Here is a 25,322-nt window from a genome sequence, read left to right as displayed (position 1 = left end):
TTTTGTGGAAGCCAGAAGACAGGGTTTCTGGAAGAATGGGATGTAAAATAATGTGTTAAAGAGGGCTGGAAAGAATGAACACCAAGAAGTGACAGCATAGGAGACACTTGAGAAAGTGATTTCTGTATAATTTTAGAGCCAAAGCTTTTGATGGATATTCATTCATTCAACAGAGTTTTACGAAGCACCTACTAGGAAGTAATTATGCTACTATAGGACCTTGCTGGGACAGAAATGAAAAGCCAGGGCTCCTCCCTTCCAGAGATCGGAGAAAGAGTTGCAATCAAATGGGATGTAGTAGTGATGAACTTCATGCAGCCCGCTGTGATGGGAGGCACTGGAAGGAGTAAAGTCATGATTTGCATAGGAAACTGGGGAGGCTTCACGGGAGGGGTCCCCCTGCACTTGAGCTAAGACTTGAAGGAATGAATAGGCTTCTGCTGGAGCGTGGCATTCCAGGCTTGAGCAAAGGCATAGATTCTGCCTGGATTGAGGGAATGGCTGGCACTTAGCTATAGAACAGAATTGGTCAGAGATCAGGGTTCATGGAATCTTGTTGGGGTCACATCTGGGAGGCCTTGAATGCTCTGCCAGTTAGTTTGGATTTTGTGCTATAGATAACAGGGAGTTGGCAAAAGATTTTTGAAAAAGATTTTTGCAACTACTGTTTTATTTAAGTATAGAGATAAATACACATGTCGGAGTTTAAACATATGTCACTAAGGGAAGGGAGTGCACGTACCAGACAATGTGAAACGCTGTTTTGTAGCGATAGCACCGTACTGAATCAATCACACACCTACTCCCGTTAAACAGAGTGTTGCAACATATGTCGCCAACGTTGCTGTGTTGATGTTTGCTTTAAATATGCAAATTGGTCTTTCGTCCTGTCTCCCCCTCCTGTGTAATCTTACTAAGTACAGAAACAACTGGTAAAGCTCAGTGTTAGCTCTCTTTTCATATTTGAAAGTAGATACATGCTGCCTCTACCTAATTTATACTCTTTACAAAATTCTAGTTTTTAGTTAAATAGGTTATTTTTTTAAAAAAACAGTTTGTAATGTGGACAGACTCCTTGTCTCCAAATTGGTTTCCTCCCTTGTTGTGAACTAACCAACTAGAAGAAGGTCTTGGCTACATTTACTGGAACAGAATTACCATCTCTAGAATAAAAAAAAACCTGACAGAAACCCCAGTGATATGTCCCTGTTCTCTTGTTCCCCCATGGAGACTAAGGTCCAAGGGGAGAAGCAGCTTGAGGAGGGACGCAAGAAGGTAACTGAAGATACTTCACACCTACAATTGTGCAGCATTCTTTCCTCTTTCTTTTTTTTTTTTTTACATCTAGTCTGTCCATACACACTTAAAACAGTATTCTTTTCTAAGCACATCTTTGACTATGTTGGTCTCCTCTGAATCCCTCAAGATCACCAGCTCCATTTCATGATCTCAGAGAGGACTGATGTGTTCGAGGCATAGTCAGCTTGGCCAGGCCAGGTGGTTCCCCAGCTCAGCAAAGGATTGAAAGGAGGGCAAGGGGACGGCTGGGGATAGTTGGTACCACTTGTCTGACTTGTCACTTGTCATTGGACAATGATTGGGAGTTGTAGGAACCAAATGAAAGAACTTGGTCTTTAAAGCTTTCAGAGGAGGGAAGGGAAAATGGGGCTGTAGCCTGGAGGCAGAAGAGGCAGAATGATTCTGCTCTTTGTGCACGGAGGAGAAGGGGCCTGTGGCAGACAGATGGGAGGGATGGGTGCTAATGTGAGAAAATTTGCCCTTTGAGTCTCACGGCCTGGGCTAGTTTTTTCATCTGGACCTCACATTTTCTTTCTGTAAAATGAGTATAGTAATGGTTGTTACCTTACTGTATTATGTAAAGGATTAAATGAGAGGACAATATTCATGCAAAAGACATAGCCCAGGATATGTTCGCTATTAGCGCCATCATTCTAGAGCTTAGTGCATTTCGCCAGTGAATGTTCTGTGGGATCACCAGAAAGCAGCTGAATACAGTACAGTCAGTTCTTAATTATTCACCTATTATCTTGGGCTATTTTAAGGTTACAAATTATTTTTCCCATTTTGAAATGTCATGGACTGAAGCAAAATCACCTTGAAGATAAGGTGCATTCTAGACCCTGTTAGAATTGTTTGGAAAGCTTTAAGATTAAGGTAATCATGACATATAATTGTAAAAATTCATGTTTTTCAGTTTTAACATCAATTATTTGAAAGCTGCAAGGGTTATTAACATTGCATGGTTAAGTCTTAATGTGTAAAGTATATGTTTAAGCCTTTCATGGTTTTCCTAATATATGATCCTAGGAGTTGACTTGTGCAGATTTTACATCATGTTTGTTAAGATCTGTAGTTCTTTACACAATATTGTAGACTGGACCCCAGACTTTAATTGTTGCCTCATTGAAGTGAATGCATCACAGTCATTGACATGTTTTACTTAGCTGACTAGCAAGAGTATATTCCTTTGTCTATATCCTTTTTATTTTTTTTAAATTATTATTATTTTTTTATTTCTTTTCAGCGTAACAATATTCATTATTTTTGCACCACACCCAGTGCTCCATGCAATCCGTGCCCTCCATAATACCCACCACCTGGTACCCCGACCTCCCGCCCCCCCGCCCCTTCAAACCCCTCAGATTGTTTTTCAGAGTCCATAGTCTCTCATGGTTCACCTCCCCTTCCAATTTCCCTCCGCTCCCTTCTCCTCTCCATCTCCCCTTGTCCTCCGTGCTATTTGTTATGCTCCACAAATAAGTGTATATCCTTTAAAGCTCTTTGCTCATTGGCTTTAGACATATCTAGTTCTGAAGGGCTATTGAAGAGGGCTTAGAAAACACTTCTAATTGGTAAATTCAGCACAATTATTTGAGTAATGACAAACTTGAAATATGGTTAAGTTAAATTTCTTTTTTATTCCTTTGACCACCCTCCCGGTGCTGTTTTACTATGTCTAAGTCCGGTGGGGTCCCTAAATGGCTCATGGCTCCACCATACTCCCATTGAGTCCCCCGGGCAATCGATTTTAAAACCGCCCCTTGCATATTGTGCCGAGACGCGGAAATTGGCCACTAGCCATGGGCGGATGCAGAGCTTGAATTGAAAATCAAATTAAGCAGAATTCTCTACTTAGTTTTTAATTAAACCACTATGTTAATTCAAACAGGACATTTTAGGCCTGGGGGGTTGGCCATGTCCTTTTAAGGGCCTTAAACAAGCCTTTCTTCTCTCTCCTTACCATGGTGCATGTTTCTATTTTATTAGGACCATCTCCTCACTATTCCCATTCTTTATATTCCTAAGGGTAAGGGAATGGAAATGCTTTTCATAAAGCAAGACATTTTTTAAGTAAGAACTGAACTTAGAACTCTTATTGTTAGTGCTTAAATATTTATCAAATTTATATTATTTTGTAGTTCCCTCTATGTATTGCGTCCAGATTTATATATGTTCATGTGTGTTTGAACCCGATCCCATGCTTGCATCTTAATGTTTGTTTCAGTTCTGATAAAAAGGTTATATCTGCTGGGTGTTGTGTTTTGTGGTGGAGATGCTTTCTCCTCTTTTTTTTAATCTTGGTCACTCAGAGCACCAGGGTATCGGGGTACCAGGGTATCGGGGCCGACAGCATTGCTGTTCCTGTCATACCTCGAATCAGCTGTGTGGTTTTTTTCTTCCCATTCTGCCTCAGAGAGACCTCTAGATTATGTGGAATGATGTCAGAAGATGTTTGCTGATTGCTTTGTAAACTCTGAAAATCTAACCTCTGGCTAGAGGTGAAGTAGGAGTTAGGAATATATTTATTTCATATTATATTTTAACATCTTACTTTGAGTTCAGATGTTATGAGGCAGAAATTCAACAATTTAATGGAAGTGAAAAAATATAATCAATGGCAGATTAATTCACAAAGCAAAGATGTTTCTGGGAGTAATTTTATATTGTGCCTCACCTTAATGCCTATCTTTGATTTGAAGTCTTGGCATAAAATTTAACATAAGCGACAGCAACATCCTGACCAATTATCCAAGCTATCCAGACATCCCCAAATGTCCAGAACATAGCACACGGTCTGTAGGATTAAGAGGTTAACTCCTATAACTTCAAACGAAGTGCTTGATAATAAAAGCAAAAAGTACAGAATTTGAGGTAACTTCCTTTCTTAATTAATTAGACTGACCAGGTGGAAGCGAAGAGCCCGGCGCTGGTGCCGGGAAGGCCTATAAAGCTGAGCACTGTGACAGCACAATGGAGGAGGAACAGAGATTGTTTTAATATGTTTCTATCCTGTGTCACAGTGTGAAATTGTCCTGGTTTATGTCCCTTTTGGCAAACTTACATAAAAGTGACCTTGTACTGTATTTTATGACCAGACGACTTTTTCCCCCCAGTGGCTAATTTGTATCAGGCCTGCATCTGAAAGAGACACAGAAATGAGTAGGAAGTCCAGCTCGGTCTCAGGGAGCTTTCATTGCATTCTTTCATTATTTTTGCTCGTTTTTGCCACTGATCATCCATAAATTGTTGGACATGATGAATAAGGAAGTGCTGCTTAGTGTTAGCGGCACATGCGCGTATTTGGCCTGGTTTTTGTGGGTGAGAGGAAATCACGTACAAGAAGGAAAACCCCTGCTGGGAGACTTGCAAGGAAATTTACCTTGGGTGCGTTTTGATCTTGGTGTTTATTACAGAAAATGGAGTCATATCTCACTAACTATTGTTATGTGTTAATTTGATTTTCCCAACACCTTCAAGAAAAAAAAATCATTCGGCAATTTATTAATAGAATTCCTCTGCCCTCCCTCTCTTGGGAGCCTTCCTTGTTTTCCATAGAAACAACATGGATAAAGATGATTATTTTTAAAACATTTGATTCTGGCAGTGTTGATATGCTCAGGGTTCTTTTCAGAATTGTCAATCTACTGTAAAAGGCGTGATTGTAGTGATTCATTGAAGCTTGCCATGTGAGATCTTAGAGAAAGATGTATAAAAGTATCACTTTGAGGAAAAGAAAACATTTGTTTCATGTAAAATTATTTGAGTTTATAAAGATTTTGAATTAAAAATCATTTAGTTCATGAAATGATCTTAATTTTGTCGCTGTTTTTAGTACAATTGCATATTGGAGGGAACTAAATTATAATTTCAGTAACAATAACTGTTACTGTTAAATAGCAGCTGTGTTTCTAAAAGATATCACTGGTACCCGTATACTTCGAGATGGTAGGAGCGTTGAATTGGACCATTGTATAGCACTTTCATTTTTCTGTCCATCTATCAAAAAATGAGAGATTTCTCCCCTAACGCCAAATGTTCTCTTTCTTTGCATAGTAGTATAGTGGATAGATTGTGAGCTTTGGCATTTAGACTGTCTGACTTAAATCCTGACTCTTCTCCTTACTAACGCAGGGCTACAGGCATGTGTCTCAGTGTCCGTGTCTGTAAAATGGGCTGTCGGTACTTCCTGCAGGGTTGCCCAGGATCTTGTTGGTCTCGCCTACCAGGAGCCGCCACTTATGAGTAGGTGCTTAAATGTATGGGCTACGTGGCAGTTGATAATGAAACGTCAGGAAGATTTGTGTAGGATCATTTTTTACCTGCGATAGCAAAGCTACATATAAGAAATTATAGTGGAGTTGACATAGTCAGCTTTATTTATTTCCTTTTTGGAATAGGAACTGCTTTATATTGTAACAGTGTAAGTCATAAAAAGCATAGGTATTGTGTTTAATAGGTAACTAAACTTCAAACTTTATTTTATATGATGATTAAGTTATTAACTAAAGTCTCACAATTTGGGGCTCTTTGTTAAATGAGGAAGAATTTTAGTATGGAGGGAATAAAAAATAATCAGGTTCAGATTTTAAAGTAATTAAACTCTTAATTAAATTGGCCCTACTATGCCCAACATTCATGAAACAACTTTATGGAAATAATCATTGTCAATTAGAGTCTCTTTTCCAAAACTTTTCTTGAGGGGGACTTGAAAACTATCTACCCCTGGTTGGAATAAGCTTTATTTGAAAGTAAAATTGATGTCTAATTTCATGCTGACTAGAATGAAATTGCTTTACCTGGTTACGGCACGTTATGGCACATGCTCACAGGTCCACAGTGAGACTGGAGTTTGGACCATTAAAATCTTCTGTTTGGTGTTTAAACATATTTATTTGTCTATAAAATAATTTATTCGGCATTATGAAATGTTAATCTTATGATCTCTATGAAATATTTCCCAGTATATAGTTGAAACTTGGTATATTACTTTACCAACCCATTTATTTGGCCCGTTCGTTTGAGAAATAAATGTTGCATAATCAGATAAAGGCAATTGGCTTGTTCGATGGTTTTGACATTAGGAAATACTTGAAGTTGTGGTATACCTACTTTTCTTTAAAACTGAAGTTATTAGCAGTTACAGTACTTAAAAACTTATTGGTTTGCACAGCTGGTAAGCAAAGTAGTTCTTACCTAGAAAGGCAAGTTCTTACTGTTTTGGAATAATTGACTTTTAAAGCACTGAATTATCAGAAATAAGATACACACACACACACACACATATATTCTTTTTATTCTTCTTTTTACTTATTCTTTTTATTCTTAATCTAAAAATAAGATCAGTAGGCAAAAACTGAAAAAATAAGGCTGTATCAACAGAAGAAAAAGTTAGAATTAAGTACCGAAATGACTAATTCATAGAAAACATTTCCTATTATCTTTTTTAGAACACAGAGAAGAAATTTGAAGTTGTTTAGAATGCTAGATTTAACTACTTGTATACTTTCATATTTTAGTTGGGATTACTTGATATTTAATGTTTCTCTTTACACATTAATTAATGAATATTAATTTTTATTATAAGCCGTTGATTTTTAAAACAGACATGGGAAGGGCTTAAAAGTTTTTTAAAGCTTTTTTGAGTTATCAAAAAGGTTTTTCTGATCTTTTGATAATTTTTGTTTTCTTCTTAAGTGCCCAGAATTGAATTATACTTCTGTTTTTTTATTAGAAGAGATATAATAAAGTACTTTACGTTGTAATAAGAACCTAGTGCATTAGATAACTTAAAAACTATGAATAATTTCTGAATAAGTGTTCTGAATGTTCTACTCTTCTCTATGGCATTACCTTAGTTGAGGCTTCATCATTTTTTACTTGGATTATATAAACCATTGTCCTGCTGTCTTTTCTGCTTCCAGTTTCCTTCCTGTACAGTGTAACCTCCATGCTATCTTCCAGCATTGTTTTCTTTTTTTTAATTTTTATTTTATTTTATTTTTTTTTAGATTTTATTTATTTATTTGACAGAGAGAGATCACAAGTAGATGGAGAGAGAGGCAGTCAGAGAGAGAGAAAGAGAGAGAGGGAAGCAGGCTCCCTGCTGAGCGGAGAGCCTGATGCGGGACTCGATCCCAGGACCCTGAGATCATGACCCGAGCCGAAGGCAGCGGCCTAACCCACTGAGCCACCCAGGCGCCCCCAGCATTGTTTTCTTAATGATATCTTGTAACTCACCTCCATGAAATCTTTTGATAGTTTTTAACAACCAACAACATGAAGCCTAACATCTGTAACACTGTATCTACAACTCTGGAGATTGGCTCACATCTGTCCTTTAGGCCGGTTTTTCAGGAGGCTCCCCTGTTCCCCAAGCTGTTTCCCACTGAACTCCTCGCCTTGTGCAGCCCTTTCTAGGTGCTTCCATGGCCTCTGTCTCCTTGGGCGGTTCTGCCGGGAAGCCCTCATCTCACTTCCTGGTGGACTCTGTCTGCAAGTGCTACCTCCTGGGGCTCCTTAAGTCTTTCCAGTGGGGCTCCTTTGTGGTGAGCTGCTTCCTCCTCCTGCAATAGGGATTATAGTTCTGTTGGGATTGTTTGTAGGTGTGTCTTTTTCACTTATTTACCATGGTCTTCCCAAATATATATACTTAGCCTATTGCAGACAAAGTTTTTATAGAGGAAAAATGAAGTCCCATTGATTTGTCAGAGGAAGGATCTAAAAATGCATCAATGCTCCCCTTTCCAGAGGGGGCTGGTTATAGGTTTCTGCATGGTTATCATGCAGGTATGTTATTTTTAGAATCATTTTAGAACCACAACACAAAAGACATGAGAGTTTGCATTGTTTTGGTACAGTTTAGGCTTTTAGTCCAGAACCTCCAGGTTAAATTATAATGAGGCTCTTCATTAATGGAGTGAGTCTTTACAGAATCTTTACCATCCTTGGCTTGGTTTACAAAACCCTGTCTCCCCACCCTTATTCTTGTTCTTTAGCTGGCAGTTGGGAATGAGCCCCACAGTCACCACCGTGTTTGCCTCTTAGGTAAGCCTGGTGGTTCCCGGTCTCTCGCTGTGCTGGAGCCTGACTGCAGCCTGCTTGGCCGGATGTTGACCACCTGCCAGGGGGTGAGCATCTTCCTTTTCCTGGCCATGCCCTTCAAGGGCCATGTGCTCAGCGGCTCAGCTTTCCTCTGCCCATAGTGCTCCATTCCCAGCTTCCTTCTTGGCCCAGCCTGTCAGTGCCCGACCAGCATGTCTCCTGGGTTGGAGTGTCTCAGAAGCAGGAAGACAGGTGCTGGTGTTTACTAGCATGATAGAAATTGTTAATAGAAAATTGTGACGGAAATTGATGAAAAGTCAAAGTAAACCTTGAAAATAGTGTTAATACTGTTAACCTAATATCTTCTGTGCCACATCTCATTCTTACAAAGAATAGGCCCTCTCATCTTTTTTCCCTGCTGCCAGATATTACTGAAGGTAATATCTGAAGGCTTGCTTTGTGTTTTATTGCTTTTAAACTGCTTTCATGTATTTCATTTGATCTGTTAAATATCTTGAGAAGTTACCAAGGCAAATTTTATTGCATGTTTCTTTTTTTTTCTTTTTTAAAGATTTTATTTATTTATTTGACAGACAGACATCACAAGTGGGCAGAGAGGCAGGCAGAGAGAGGAAGGGAAGCAGGCTCCCTGCTGAGCAGAGAGCCCGATGCGGGGCTCAATCTCAGGACCCCGAGATCATGACCTGAGCCAAAAGCAGAGGCTTTAACCCACTGAGCCACCCAGGCGCCCCCGTTGTTGCATGTTCTTATAGAGAATATCTTGAAGCCCAAGTTTTCTTGGCAAACTTCAGGGACATAATCCATGGCAGAGCTACTGCTAGACTCTGCGGAGTGTTTTTTACCATGTTAATATTTACTAATCAAATAGTTCTCTAACCTTCTAGAGATTAGGAAGGGTTACTGCAGTGTAATTCTAAAAAGATATCTCTTACTATTTCTATTTTTTAAAAAAATCAATAAATTTATGTAGTTTTCCTTAAAACACTTCGAGAGCTTGTGAATGTGTATTTGGTGGGATTGTCAGGTTTTGGTGGAGATCCAGGGCGTGTGCTCGTGGTTCCAGGACTTGACTGATGGGTCGCTCAGGTGAACCTCAAAAACCACAGTGGCGGTTTTGAGCATCGTGTGTTTTCTTTTCTAAAAATTCTTAATCATTTAGTGCTATAATGAATGATTGTTTAAATACCATGAATCTAAGGGGCACTGAGGTTTAAGTGCAATGTGGATAAAGAGCATAAAACTAATGATGAGAAAAATCATGATTCTGCAGACCCACCCCGTAAATCCTTACCGGGTTGTGGTAAAGGTATTTGCCTCATTAAAAATTCTGTACTGCACATTAAGATGGCCCTGGAACTTCAAAATTAATGCTAACCAGAGGAAATGGAATAATAATTTTATCTAATTTGGCTTTTTATGTATTAAAAATAGACAACTTGAGCCTGGAGTGTTATTTATTGAGAAACATTTGCAAAGAACTGCCTGAAATATTTTCTTAATTAAATATGTAGAAATAAAATATGAAGGTTATAAAAGATAGTTTTTTAAACAATTCAAGATATTAGAGTTTAAAAAATATTGTAAGTTGTAATGCATAGAGAAATTTTAGTCTATGTATTTTATATATAAGACTTTGTTTGGATCTAGTTATATGATGTTTGATGTCAACTCATGAATTTTCTTACGCTGTTAAATAGAAGCAAGCCAAAAATTTAACTGCATAACCAATCCCTCTATAATTAAATGCATAGATAAGTTCCAGGAAAGCAGGAAAATCTCCAAAGACCAAACTGAACAGGTAGTGCAACACCTGGATGGTGTTGAGTGAGGAGGTGATGTCAGTGAGTGAGCAGGTGATGCCCTGGCTGTGTTGGTTGGGACAGCGAGGTAGTTATTACTTGGTGACGGAGAGTCACAGGTGCATAGAGGTGAGGAGATGGAACTGAGGCCCTGGTGAAGGCCTTTAGCATTTAGCAAAGGGGCCTCCTCATTTAACACACACACACACACACACACTCACACACACACACTCACACACTCACACCCTTTGTCCACTGATAGGGGAAGACTGTACTGTCAGCCTTAGTTCTGGGCAGAAGTCTCCCCTGAGAGTTCCTCCACAGGCCTTTACCTCCTAGGGGTTGGGGTTCAGTATTTAATACCTGCTGGGAAACCCCAAGATAAGAAATTAGCACAAAAGTTGTTTCAAAGCATTATGTATCACTTTGTCATTTTAACTTAATATATGATATTTGTAAATAAATTTTAGTTAAAAATGGTTTATATAAACATATAATTAAAGTTGACTTTAGAAAGTTTGTTTAATATAATTCAAGATTCATAATCCATATATGTTTTTGACCTGGTCCTATTTAACTGTGACATATGCTGTTTAATTGCCTTTAAATTAATTGTGTGATTCAGGACTTGACAATAAATATTACATAAACAGGCCTAAATAAAACCTGGTTTCATTTTGTCCTAGCTTTTGTACACTTTGAAATTACATTCTTTCTTAGTAATTTGATATTGGTTTAGCTCATTAAGTGTTATCATCCCTCAAAGCCAAGAATGAATAATGTAGTCTTTCTTATTTTAGCTACCCTTTTCTGTGAGTTTTTACAACGATCTAATACTTTAATCTATGTAGTTAATTTTGTGAGGTGATTAAAAGAATGAATCTGAATTAATTTTTCTCTGTATTATTCAGTTCTAAGGCAATTTATATAAGAATATTACTCTTATCTATTATTTTTAAATATTTTACTGTGTTCTGATTTTCCTGTATTTCTTATCTATAATTTTTGTACTTTTTAAATAAAAGATTTTATTTATTTATTTGAGAGAGAGAGAATAAGAGTGAGGAAGCATGAGAGGAGGAAGGTCAGCAGGAGAAGCAGACCCCTGCTGAGCAGGGAGCCCAGTGCAGACTCTCCGGGGGCTCCAGAATGGTGACCTGAGCTGAAGGCAGTCGCTCAACCAACTGAGCCACCCAGGAACCCAGGACTTTTTGACTAGAAGCTTATGGCTCTTAGTACTTATTTCTCCCTTTGTTAGTCTATAATTTCTCCGTAGATTTAATGCCATCTACTTTCTATCATTTAGGGATTTCTTAACATTATTAGTCTACTGATGGCAGTCTTATCTTCTAGCATAATTCATTCAGTGAGTTACTCTATGCTTGGTGTTGTTGCAGCTGCTAGGAATGGTGCAGATTCATTGATTGTTTGTTACATATTTTTCCTGACTTCCGTGATGATCCGTCATCTTGAACCAATCTCCCTGATTCCTCTTTTCTCTCTACCTGTTAATTTCACTGGCCCTTTATCTGAAATACATTATTAATTTGCTAATTGTTAATTTGGGGACATTCTTTGGCCTTTTTCCAGATTGGGAGGTTTTGTGGTCTCTGCTTGAAATGGCTCTGATTTTGTCAGCAAATATGGAGGCCCAGTCTTTCCTTTTGGCCTTTCCTCTTTAGCTTTGTAAACGTTTTAGCCACTCATGGCCTTACTGTTCAAAGAAGATCTTTCCCAGTCTGATGTTCATAAATCCTCAAGATTCCAGGATGATTTCTACAAATGTACATATCCTTCCTGAATGCATCTGTATTGTAGGATCCTGAATGTTTACTTTTCCTGTGTCTTATTGGGCTCGCATGAAGCATACTCATGAGGCTGGTGATTTTGATTATCCTGTGTATCTTGACTTCTGTTGTTTTTTCATTAATATTTTAGTTTTAATTTAAAAAATTTCATAGGAAGCCAGTTAATCTGACATTACACTTTATATCATTCCAAATTACCTGTCAATATTTGTATTTGAAGTACTGTGTAATTATAATTAGTTTGTACATATATTTTATATCCTTTTTACTTTAATAATTTATTTTGCATACATAAATTTTCTGGTGCCAGGAGCAGTTGTCCAAGACTTGGAAATGGGCAAAGGAGATGCTGGGTGTTCTGTTAGTGGAGTCCTAAGCTTTGTAGAAGACCGTGGTGATGTGTACCTTTGCTTGATTTTCTATTGACTTGGCTATTTTACATCTCTTTAGGGTTAGAGCTAACTTGTAGGAAAGTAAGAGCAATGAAAAAGAGTTTGTCTGATAGAATTGATTTCTTTTCTATATAAAAGATAGCTCCAAACATTTTATTATGTTGTCCCATAGGGTACTATCTAGTTTTGCATCTATTGGCAAATTGATTTTATCATTTCCAGTTATCTGAGTATATCTGTGTTTTTCACATTCTTCTTTGACCTGGTCTTAACAAAAATTCAAACCATCTGGCTCTGCTGGTAAAGGATGTAAGGAACAGAAAGGACCAGGGTACTCAGAGTACCCTGCTTGCAGTTAGCAAGCAGCTGTAATACTTACTGTAGGCTGACATAGAAAATGGGGGTTCTGGTGGTAGAGTGCCCAGTAAATACTTACAAGTGTCCACCAAGATACAGGCTATTGAGACCATCACTCAGAACCAGATCCTGCCTATCTAAGATCTACTTTCCAGATTCACTTAGTAGTTCTGCTGTCACCAGAGTCAGGAGGTGATAAAGAGAACCAGGAGGGAAAAAACTCTTGAAGTATAAAGATGAGTAGGAATTCAGAAAATGACCTGACATCTGGGAAAAGCCAACACTGTGAGGGTTACCAAACTCAATGTATTGCTCAGAATAAATCGACAAAGAAAAGATTTCAGGGAGATTTAAAAATATTTGCTCTAGCATTTCAGACACTTTTTGGCAGAGGAAATTAAGCCTATCTTATTCTCAATATTGCCAGAAATGAAAGTTCTACAGTCATTCTGATTTTTAAAAAATCAAGTCCAGACAGTTTGTAGGATATTTTTACCAGAAGTCAAAGAATAGATAGCTTCAGTTTCATACAGATTTGTTCAGAGATTTGAAGATGGAACACTCACAGTTTTATGGGGCTGATAGAATCTTGATACTGAAAGTAGACAAGGATTGTATAAGAAAAGATCACTATAGGCCATTTTTATTTGTGAATCAAAAAATATTAAGCTGAATTCAGCCATGTATGTAAAAAATCATCATCAAAGAAAATTTTATTTCAGGTATGCAAGATTGGCTTTACATTAGAAAATCTATGGCACTATAATTCATATTAGGAAAGTAAATGAGAAAAAAATAATTTGAGTGCTTCCAAAGAGACACAAAACACATTTAGCAAAATCAATAACCCATTCATGATTAGAAAGCAAACTAAGAATTTGAGCAAACGTTTTTAACTTGATAATGGATATATATCTACTCTAAGTCCATAACTGGCATTGTACCTAATGGTAAAATGTAGAAAGTATTTATTTTGAAATTGGGATGCCAGTGCTCGCTTCGGCAGCACATATACTAAAATTGGGATGCCATCTGAAATCCTTTATTTCTAATAATAACACTGTTACGGATTTACTAGTAGTATAGTTAGACAAGAAAAGAAAAAACTGAAAGGTTAACAAAATATAATTAACAGATGATATTGTCTGTTGAAAAAGCCCATAGAATCTAAGAATAAATTATTACTTCAAATAAGAAAATTTATCAAGGAACCTGGATATAAGATTGACATAGAAAAATTAATATAGATTAAAATAGAAAATTAATAAATAACAACAAAGAAAATCTAATTAAACATTTTTATAGTAGCAATATAGCATAAGGCATTTTGAAATAATCATACAAATGATATGTAGAATCTTTATGGAAATAATATATGGAAACAAAAAATCTCATTGAAAGATGATACAGGAGACTTAAATAAATGGATAGGTTATTCTGTGTTTAGGCTTTCTTTTATGGGTAAGAATAACAGTTCTCAAATTATTTTTTAGAATCAATGCAATTCTATTTTTTTTTTAAAGATTTTATTTGTTTATTTGACAGAGAGAGATCACAAGTAGATGGAGAGGCAGGCAGAGAGAGAGAGAGAGGGAAGCAGGCTCCCCGCCGAGCAGAGAGCCCGATGCGGGACTCGATCCCAGGACCCTGAGATCATGACCCGAGCCGAAGGCAGTGGCTTAACCCACTGAGCCACCCAGGCGCCCGAATCAGTGCAATTCTAAAGAAAATTCCAACTGGTTATCTTAAAGAATGTGATAAGCAGATAGTAAAATTCTTATGGAGGAGCAGAGAGCCAAGAATGGCCAAAGCAGTTTTGAAGAACGGGACTTACTCTATCAAATAAAAAGGGTCAGAGGACTGGGATAGGTGTGTCTCCAGAGAAAACACGTATGTGGCCAATAAGCACATGAAAGGCCTCAATAGTACCAGTTTTGGGGGAAATGTAAATTAAAACCACAGTGAGGTATTTCTCCCCATGCATTAGGCTGGCGGCTAACAACTGCAACCCCCCAAACAAGAACGAGTATTGGTAAGGGTGTAGCAAGAACGAGACGCATGAACGCTGTTGATGGGCATGTAAGGTTGTGTAGACGCTGTGGAACACAGTGTGGTGGTTGCTCAAGAAATTGAAATAGGATTACTGCTTATGATCCAGCAGTTCCACCTCTGGGTATATGCACAAAAGAATGGAAAGTGAGAACTCCACAGATATTCATTTATTCATTTATAAGAGTCTTTATTCAAGTTCTGGTTGGTTAACAGAGTGATGTTAGTTACTCAGTTTCAGGTGTACAACTAAGTGAAACCCTTCCATATCCCAGCTGTGCACAGCGAGTGCCGCCCTCCTCCCCATCACCTGCTCCTCCCGTCCCACCCGCCTCCCCTCTGGCCACCAGCTCGCCCAGGCTCCTCCTACTCCACCGCTGTCCTCCTCTTTCCCTCACAGACCTTTATACACTTCTTTTCCCGGCAGCATTATTTAGAATTGCCAAAAGGTGGAAACAACGCAAGTATCCACCAGCGGATTAATAGAGAAACAAAATGTAGTGTGCATCTACGATGGAACGTTATTTCATCTTAAAAATCAAAGACATTCTGCAGCATGGGTGAGGCTGGAGAGCATTATGCCGAGGGAGGTGAGGCTGTCGCGACCAGGTAAATGCTGTGGTTCCACTTGTCTGCGGGCCCTTAGAATGGTCAAGTTCATAGAGACAGAAAATAGGATGGTCAGGGCTAGGGGCTGGGTGCAGGAGCAGGAAGGAATGGGGGGTCACTATTAATGGGTGCAGAGTTTCAGTTGGAGAATGTGGGAAGAGTCCTGGGGACGGCTGGTGACGGGGACGGCAGAGCGGCGTGAACCAGTAGTTAACGCTATAGAGCTGTGCACTTCAAAATGCTAAACTTTGTGTTACGTGTGTGTTACCACAATCAAAAATCAAAGTAAATAAATGACGAACATGGCGGTTCAAATTAGTGGTTATGTTTGGCCAGGTTGGTGTGGAAGTTTGGGTGTTGTTGGGAGGGCCACATGGGTGCCCAGGTAGTTGTGTGATGTTCCTGTAAGTTGGGTAGAATATGCACTAGTATCTAGTAGACAGCAGACCGTCATTGTTTACAAATAGGAAGGAGTGAAAGGCTATTTTTCTTGGTGAGGAGCTCACATTACCCAAATCGAAACTGATATGTAAAACTGATGTGTCAGTTTATTGGTTTTCAGTGGAAAACTGTAAAATACACCTGCATGCACACCTGTCCACCCAAAGCCACTTTTTTAAAAAAGATTTTATCTATTTATTTGACAGATATCACAAGCAGGCAGAGAGGCAGGCAAAGAGAGAGGGGGAAATAGGCTCCCTGTGGAGCGGAGAGCCCGATGTAGGGCTGGATCCCAGGATTCTGGGATCATGACCTGAGCCGAAGGCAGAGGCTTAACCCACTGAGCCACCCAGGTGCCCCCCCAACGCTGCTTTTATTGAGAGCTGGGGGAGATGTGGAAATCAGGGAGAGATAATGGAATGAGGGCAGACAGCCCTAAGCTTTGTGTGCTATTTTGGAATTCTTAGTGCTTTTGTATGAATGTCGTCTTTGCCACATAAGCAATGTGGCGGCACTCTTTGTTATATTCTGCACTTTAATATTTTGTATGTTTTGCTGTAGTAATGTGATAAAAACCCTACTGATCTTTGTTTTGTTGTATCTGTTGGGGTTTATGCGTGGGTGTTTTATGAAACAAATGGTAAGATATTGACTTCTGTTGTATTAGAAGTTTCTTATGGGACTGAGGATTTGACCGCAGCATGAGTTTGCTATTATGGAATTGAAAATTAATGTTCTAGTGAAAGAAGCTTTTATGTGTTTTCCTTTATTTCTTTTACTATGTTAGAGGTTTGTCTTAGTATGTTTTAAGCATTCTCCCCTGCCTCCCTGTTTCCACATCAGTTTGTCTTTGGTGTCTCATTTTTGTACTGTGTGAGGAGGTGGAAAGCACAGGCTCTGAGAGCTGACAGACCTGAGTTCGCGGGGAGGGCCGGCTCGCTCACTGCGACGGGGTGACCGGAGGCAGATTGTTTAACTTTCTGGGATGTAAGCTTCCTCATTTCTAATACAGTTTACCTTCGGATTTATCCTGAAGATTCAAAGAGCGTGTGTAAAGCAAGGAGTAGGAGCTGGTAGGAGCTTGGTAGATATCAGTTCCCATCTCTTCTCTTCTGTGAGATTGATACTAAAGATTATTGGAAAAGAAGCAGAACGAAAGGTTCTTCACTAGCTGGCCATGAAGTGGTTCTGATAATCTAGTGTAGTGTACTGCGAAAGTTTTTTCCCGAATTTAGAATTATGTTTAAAATTTTTAATATAAGGTCTTTGCATTTTTTAAAATTTTATTTATTTATTTTTCAGAGAGAAAGAGAGAGAGAGGGAAAGAGAGAGATCTCAAGCAGGCAAAGCGGCAGGCAGAGGCAGAGAGAGAGAAGCAGGCTCCTCACTGAGCAGGGAGGCCGATGCAGGGCTCAATCCCAGGAGCCTGGGATCCTGACCTGAGCTGAAGGCAGACGCTCAACCGACTGAGCCAGCAGGTGTCCGGATCTCGAGGATTTTTGTTTGTCTAACATCATGGGAAGTTTCTCATAAATTTGAATACAATGAACATCTTAGTTAAATGAATAGGCAATGGTAGTGTTTTTATTTTAACTTATCCTAAAATATATTCTCTTTGTCAAATTTTAATAACTTGAACATCTTACAGTTTTAATTTTTCCATCTGAAATAAATTACATTAAGTGCATTAATATATTAAGAAATATTTCACTGTAGTTTAACAAAGCTTTCTATAAAGCTGTTTTCTTTGCCTTGGGACCAAAACTTTTTTTGTCCAAATGCTTAATGATTACCTTGGGAGCGAAGGGGGGAAATGTTTGACACTCTACTGATGCCTGTTTGTAGCTTTTTTCATGGTTTAGAATAATTAATACCTGCCTTTATTTTCTGTTCCTTGTTAGTGTTTCTATCGATCTTCCCAGATGACGGCGTATATGTTTGGTGCAGTCTTGATGGCATGCTGAGCAAACCTTACCTTAGTGTTACTAAGAGACTCTTTTTGTTAAGTGAACAGTGGCTTAATATTTATTTTAAATGTTCTGTAAATGTAGAAAAATTTCCCAGGCTTTCCTGATGGGTGGAGCCATAGTATATAACATGGTGTTTACATACCTTCTGAGAGGTCAAGATGTCCAGGCAAAATCTTGTTTGAATGTTCATCACCACAGAAACATGTCAGCTTATTGTTAGAGCTTTTGTATATACATTGTCATTGTCACTTCATTGATCTTCAGCACAAAGCAATTAAGTGTGCAATTGACAAGTACAAAAAGTTCTAAAAGCAATTATAACTATTTTAATGTTTTAAACTTTTACCTATTCAATGCTTATTTAAATCTTAAATCTCTGTCCACATGTATTTAGTTTTTACTAGTCTATTCAATTTAAGCTTTTATAGTGTTTTGATAGTTGTAATTTTCAAAATAATATTGATGTGAAACTAGTGTAATTATATAGCTTGCTTTTCTTAAAAAACACTATAGTGTTTTATTAGTGGAAAGAAAGTACTTAGTTTCAATGCTGTTTTTAATAGAACTTTTGAGTGCTTATTGAACTATCATTTTAATAAAAAGGTGGAGTTTCATTAAAGTAACTTAGATTCATGGTTTTGGGGTGGGATTAAGATAAGTATTCATATTGGGGATAAAAATATTACAGAGTTCCTGAGATCTTAATAATGTATGACATAGTATAAACATTCAAAAGTACTTGAAAGAGGTACAACTGTTGATAAGTTCAAGTTCTTATAGTTGGTGATCTTATATTCAAGAGACTTACTTTTTAAGATAAACAGTGGAAATCTTTTTCCTCTCTGACAATGTTCTGCCACTTTGTTATTTGCAGGGTATTTCAGTAAGTTACTCTGACATCTGGCACATCTTTTAGCTCAACATATGCAAGAATAGAGTTGATAGGAACCTTCCCCTTGGGGCTTCCTAGCTCCTGATTCTGACTCTTAATGGAAAAATGAGCAGTAGGCATATTTTTTTGCTTATATGCTGTCCTGCTGGTGATTAATGGTCGTGATAAAAGCTCTCTCAATGCTTTCATTACTTTGCAGACAGAATCACATACAAAAGTTTAAAAATCTCACACATTACATGCCACAAAGCCTGTACTTTTTAGGCTTTGTAATACTTTTATGATCTCAAGAAAGGTGGTAACTGCAGTTTATGTATTTTTGGCACTTGTAGGAGCCGGTCAGTTCTGAATTAACAGATGAAGTCTCCGGTTATTTATAGCCCCATTACCCTCTTCTCCTGTCCTAAAGTTGTTGATGATTAAAAAAGGCTGCCACATTGCATTTAATGAAAGAATTTATGTTTTTCTATTGGTGTTGCTAAAATTCATAAATGTGACACTTCAGTGATTTCAAGTTGGGCTCATTTTTACCTCATTTAATAAAAAAAAAAAAGAATACAGTTAAAAGGAGAACATAATTGTCCTGGCCTCCTAGTGGGCTGAATCAGAATAACAGTGATTTCTTCCTACAGCAGTCCGCAGTATTTCACAAACAGGCATAATCCTGCAAATTTGGTGACTTGCTCTGTGGCAGCCTTTTCTGTAAGTGTAATATTGCTAATTCACTCTTTTGTACTTGGACTGATAACTGAAAATGAGATTTCTTTTTGTGAGTTATTTGCTATTTTTCAAAAGAAATATTGATGGTAAATTTTGAACAATTTATATGATTTGACTACAGAGGTCTTTTTTTGTTAAATTATTCTTACATGACTGCTACGCATGTGAGTATACATTTTAGACATTTCTTCTTGATATTATTCAATATCTGAAATAGAAAAAGACATCTTTTTTGAATTATATAGCTTGTTTCTTTTTAGAAAAACTGTTCACATATATATATATATTTAACAAAAGGGGATTTATTTGAGGACTTAATATGTCAGTGTAGGGGAGTAAGTGTTTGGGTCTTGAACCTTAGTATCACTGTCAGTCAGGTCATATGTAGGCTGCATTTTAAAAACAATTTTTCTTAATGAGAGAATGTCATTTTTCTTAATATAAACAGAAGGGGGTGGTTTTTGAATTTAGCAGTAGATTATCTCTTTTTGACATTAATGCTAATGAAAATATTAAGGAGAGCAATAGCGTGTTAAACGAGGTTACTTCAACAAAGCTGTTTTTCCAATAATTTTATATCAAGGCTAAATTTAGAAAAATAATCAGAAAGTACTTCAGAGTACAGAGAGTATCTGACTTATATCAGATTTCATTAGCAGCAGGGGGTTAATAATCTGCTCTGACCAATATGATAACCACTAGCCTTGTGAGGCTGTATAAATGTAAAAGTACTAAAATTACATAAAATTAAAAACTAGTTCTTCATTCATAGTAATGACATTTTAAGTGCTTGATAAACACATACGGCTAGTTGCTGTCCTCGTGGATAACATAGACTAGAACATTTCCATCGTCACGGAAGGGTCTGTTGGACAGCACTTTTGTATGCTATTAAATCATCAATAATTTGCTTCATCTATAATTATTTTGTACACCATCTAAACAGCAGAAGAAAGAGTAAGACCCCACTTGAAGGATGTATGTGTAGCAGCTCATTTGCTTCGGAGTGCATGAGACTAAGTGCTAATGAGACTTTGTTGCTGCGCTACTGCACCCGTTTCCCTGCTGCCGGCCTGTGTTTCTGTAGCAAGCTCTGACTGAGAGCCATGTGGTCAGAGTTGTGTTTTGCGGAGATTGCATTCCCGCTGCAGTGTAGGCAGCACGTCAGGCAGAGAGAGGCCAAAGCTGGCCATCGGACTCCTAGCTAGCAAAGCAGGGAGTTGTCCAGGTGAGATGAATGTGGTGGCAGAAGGAGAAGTCGATAGAGTTAGTCATGATGACACAATAGAATCAGGAGGACTTGGTGTTTGAATAGATCAGGGTCCAAGTGTGAGTGTGTGTGCGTGCGTGCACACATGCAGGAGGGTGGGATGACGGGTATTTGCAGCGTCTGGAAAAAACAACACAGTGGGTCATGGTGCCGTCAGTTGGGTTATGTTAACACTGAAGGAGTGGGTTTAGGGGATAAAGTGGTGAGTCTGACTTTAGAGTTAAATGTAAATACTTGTGAGATACTTGAGGGGGGGAGGCAGCTCAGATGTATGGATCTTGGTCTCAGTGGTGAGATTTGGACGAAAGATACAAACTTCCGAGTCGTCGGTTAAATGAGGAGGCAAGATCACCTGGGGGAAGAACAGAGCAGTCTATCTGGGGTCTTCATCAGATGCACTCTCTTCGTCAGAATTAACTGAGGTGTCTTTGGGCTGGTTCTCAGGGATTGGCAAGCCCCTTGGTAATGTTGACGTGTGCCAAAGTTTGAGAAGCACTGATCCAGCATGTTGAAATGTTGAACATCTAAGCCTGAGCCATGGGAGAAGAGGAATCTGAGGTGTTTTCCTTTATGTAAAGAATGAAAGAAATAAGAGCAGAGACGGAGAAACCAGAGGTAGGGAAAGGAAACTGAGGGATGTGCTGTCCCTCCAGTTATATCCCACTAAGGAAGAGGTAAGGGCAGCTACAATTTCCTAGAAAGTAGGAGATGAGATTTAGGATCAAGGAGAATGGAAAACATTTAAAAAATTGAGGGCATCATTAGTCAGCTAGAGATCAGCTTAAGTCGTGCCAGGTAACAGCAAAGGCCCACTTTGGAATGTCGTAGCACATGTTTCTCAAGATTTTGTAAATTTCTTTCATAGGACTGAGAATTCAGGGAGTGAGCCACCAGTAGAATTAAGGTAGTCTAGTAGAAATCAAAGGGACCAGGAATATTAGAACTATTACTGGTACTGAAGTATCGTTAAAATACATATTTCAGCATAGGGTACAGGCAAGTGAAAATAAGACTGGAGGAGTGGAGGTTACAGTGAGGAAGACCAGTGCAGGTTAGAGGACTGGGGGTCCTGGCGAGAAGCATGGAGCAGTCTCACAGTCCTGAGTTCTTAGAGGTGGGTCTGAGAGACGAGAGAGTCAAGCTAGTGCGTGTGCTGGGCTGGGGTAGCATGGAGGTTAAGTTCATTAGGAGCTTGTATGTTAATCATGATGGCAAGGGAATGATCAGAAATGCTTGTGTATGTGGTGTTGACATCATCAAGAAACTCGGGATTGTTTCTTACAGGTCCGTGAATAGTAGGTGACAGAGACGGGAAGAAGGTGATAAGCTGGCACTAGGAGACATAAATTTATTTTATTTATTAAAGATTTTATTTATTTATTTGACAGAGATCACAAGTGGGCAGAGAGGCAGGCAGAGAGAGAGGGAGGAAGCAGGCTCCCTGCTGAGCAGAGAGCCTGATGTGGGGCTCGATCCCAGGACCCTGGGATCACGACTTGAGCCAAAGGCAGAGGCTTAACCCTCTGAGCCACCTGTGTGCCCGTAGGAGAAGTAAATTTGATCCAGAAACACAAATGATAGGTGAACTCCAAAGCCTTGAACATTTTAAGGCAGTAATTTGAGCCATTACAGTTAACCCTGATATTGTGCCTACTAAGCACCCAGCCTAATGGCTAAGCACGTTACTTATGTTAACTCATTTGATCCTTATAATGACCCCATAAGGTAGGGATAAACCTATTTTACAAATGCACAGAGGTTTAGAAGTTTGCCCAGTGTTAACACAGGTGGTCAGTGATGGGACCAGGCTTTGAACCCAGGCGGTTTGCTGCTGGAGTTGGAGTCCTGAACTAGCTCCCTATACTCTCATAAACTAAACTTGGATATTTTAAAAGTTACTTTTCTGGGTGCCAATCTCTTGGAAATAATTCTTTTAAGAAAAAAATTAAAAATTAAGAACAACATTAATTTGTTCTCGTATTACTTAAAGTAATGCACATTCACACTATAAAATTTTGAAAATACATAAAAGGACAAAGTATATAAGAAAAATAGTTGCCTGTAATCATAGTTTTTATAGCTGGCCTTGCAGGGCTTGGTGTTATAGGAACATGATGACACCCCTTCTCTCTGGGAGAAGGGGCTATGCCCAAGCCCCCCCTGCGGCTCAGCTTCTGAAGCATCAGCACATCAGGTCCTGGGGGGCCCTTACCTCTCCCACTTGCGTTCATTACTAGATCTTGGGAGGCTTCTCATTGCCCTTAACCCAACCTTGTGGGACCCTTATTTGCGTTTCTCTAGAAAACCATGTTAGCTGCCTGCCCTTGCTACCCAAAGCTGCCAGAATGTAGAGGGTCTGAGATTTTACTGTACTTGCAAGCTGACAATTAGTCGGGTTCCTGCGTGGTTGTTGTAGACACGAGACTCCTGGATCAGAGACAAAGGACTTCATTACTCAGAACAGGTAAGCCATGAGCTTCCTGTTCCCCAGGACAAGCCCTCCTCCCACCAGCCTCATGGGGGCATGTGGCTCCAGTGACGCCACTCCCGCTGGGGGCTCAGGTCTTAGCTGAGCAATCTCAGACCTAGGGAAACCCACACATGGGTTTCAAGCAAACTTGCCTGCCCTTTGCTCTGTGGGAAACAGACCTACTTCTGCTTCAGAGAGATACCGTCTCTGTTTTCCAAGAGTGTTTGCTCTCCAGACATCCTTTAAAGATAGTCCAGGGGCTCCTGGGTGGCTCAGTTGTTTAAGCATCTAGCTTGATTTCTGCTCAGGCCATGATCTCAGGGTCATGTATCCGAGCACCTATTCTTCTTGTCCATTATAAGCTCTTCACATAATATTTGATGTGTAGTAAGATTCTTGCTTACAAAAAAGGACTATTGCTTAGTAAGAGGGAAGCAAAGCAGGGTAAAAGAAAGTGCTATTGGAAGGTGGCTACCTGGGCCACCTGGCTGGCAAACTTGATAGAGCAGCTGACTCTTCATCTTGAGTTGTGAGTTCAAGCCCCACACTGGGTGTGGCGCCTACTTTAAGAAAAGACAAAGAAAGGCGGCGGTCATGTTGTGGTACCCTAAGTGGCGTGAAGGCTGTGAAGTGCAGGCTGGAGAGTTCTTCTGGAGAGTCGGTGGGTTTTTCCGGAGCACGTCTGGGGACTTCATGTTTCGTCTCACTTGAGTCGTAACTGCAGTTAGATCTGATGTGTTAAATAAAATACAAGCCTCACTCACTCCAGTCTGCTGGCCTCCCTTCCTGTGAACCCTGAAGGTGTGCTGACTCCACATTTAAGGACATCTCTGAACCTGCCCTGGGCAGCTCGGTGGTAAGCCTGGCCTGTGAGAGCAGACCCCTCCAGCACCCGCTCACCGGCTGGGGCTGGGGCGGCTCTGCCAGGGTGTGGGCCGGGCCTTCTCCTCTCCATCTGACTGCGTGCTGCCATTGACGTGCAGCCTCTCCAGTTAGCAAATAATATAGGGCGAAATTGAAGTAAGTGTGTGTTTTAGATCTTTATCACACAACTTCAACTATTTTTAATGTGGAAGGAAATATTACATGAGATGTTTTTTGAGAGACATAGATTTATTTCTGATTTTGTTTGTTGTATTAGATGTACATTAGTGCATAAAGCATCAGTAGGGGTCTTTGAATTTAGGTACAGATTCAGTCATTTGGTGACTTTTCAGGAATATAAGAAAGTTGTTTTTTATTCATTTGTTTGCCTTGTCCAATAGGTTTCAATGTTTCAAGCTTAGAAGCCTTGGTTTGGCTTGGTTTAGAAGACCTTTGGTTTGGCCCTGAGATCAGAATTTGTTTTATGTCTAAAACAAAACTGTGCATAAAGATGGTTTATTATATTCCGGGCACGTGAAGTAATGATGGTTTTATCTAATGTGAAGAAAGAGGTGATACATAATTGATAGCTGAGTGCTGTGCCTGGCCTTGGTTTCTGCTGCCGGCTTTGGTTGGGGAGTCCCTGGGCTGCAGAGCAGGGGATGCTGGCCTCTGCAGCGGTGGGGCGGGGGGGTGGGGGGTTGCTGGCAGCTGTGGGAGTGGAGGGGAGGGGGCACTGGTCCTTGTAGGGGTGGAGGTGAGGGGAGCACTGGCAGCTGTGCTGGGGGCCGTGGGAGTGGTGCTTGAGGCTGGCGCCCTGGGACCGGGGTCTGTGCGCGCTCATGGGGTCCAGCGCTCTGATGGCTGCTTGGCTGCCAACCCGAGTCATTCTTGATGCCCTCACTGAGAATTGTAGACAGAAATTCATCAACCTGCGTTTTAAAACATGGCTCTAAAAAATGTTTTCACTTTTTTTTTTTTCGTTCTTTAAAGCTTGATGGTATTCTACATAATTTGGTAAAGCAAAGTCAGTCTAAACCTGACATTGTAAAGCTGGAATTTTTTTTTTCCCCCAATTTATTTATTTTCAGAAAAACAGTATTCATTATTTTTTCACCACACCCAGTGCTCCATGCAAGCTGTGCCCTCTATAATACCCACCACCTGGTACCCCAACCTCCCACCCCCCCCGCCACTTCAAACCCCTCAGACTGTTTTTCAGAGTCCATAGTCTCTCATGGTTCACCTCCCCTTCCAATTTACCCAAATTCCCTACTACTCTCTAACGCCCCTTGTCCTCCATGCTATTGGTTATGC

General features: G+C 39.5%; 1 protein-coding gene across 4 annotated transcripts in view; it reads left to right on the top strand.

Annotated features, from left to right (window-relative positions):
• Positions 1 to 25,322, top strand: part of LMBR1 (limb development membrane protein 1) — a 164,388-nt gene that overhangs the window by 71,156 nt on the left and 67,910 nt on the right. Inside the window, exon 1 of one of the 4 annotated variants that reach the window (XM_044246919.1) lies at positions 17,332 to 17,394. The exons of the other annotated variants lie outside the window; for them this stretch is intronic. Within the exon in view, the coding sequence (XP_044102854.1) occupies positions 17,392 to 17,394 (3 nt within the window). The 5' untranslated portion in view covers positions 17,332 to 17,391. Of the gene's footprint in view, positions 1 to 17,331; positions 17,395 to 25,322 lie in introns of those variants that run through there. 4 annotated transcript variants of the gene reach the window in all.

The sequence above is a fragment of the Neovison vison genome, chromosome 4 (assembly GCF_020171115.1).
Source record: "Neovison vison isolate M4711 chromosome 4, ASM_NN_V1, whole genome shotgun sequence".
Classification (NCBI taxonomy): Eukaryota; Metazoa; Chordata; class Mammalia; order Carnivora; family Mustelidae; genus Neogale; species Neogale vison.
This window is presented reverse-complemented; position numbering and strand designations above follow the sequence as displayed.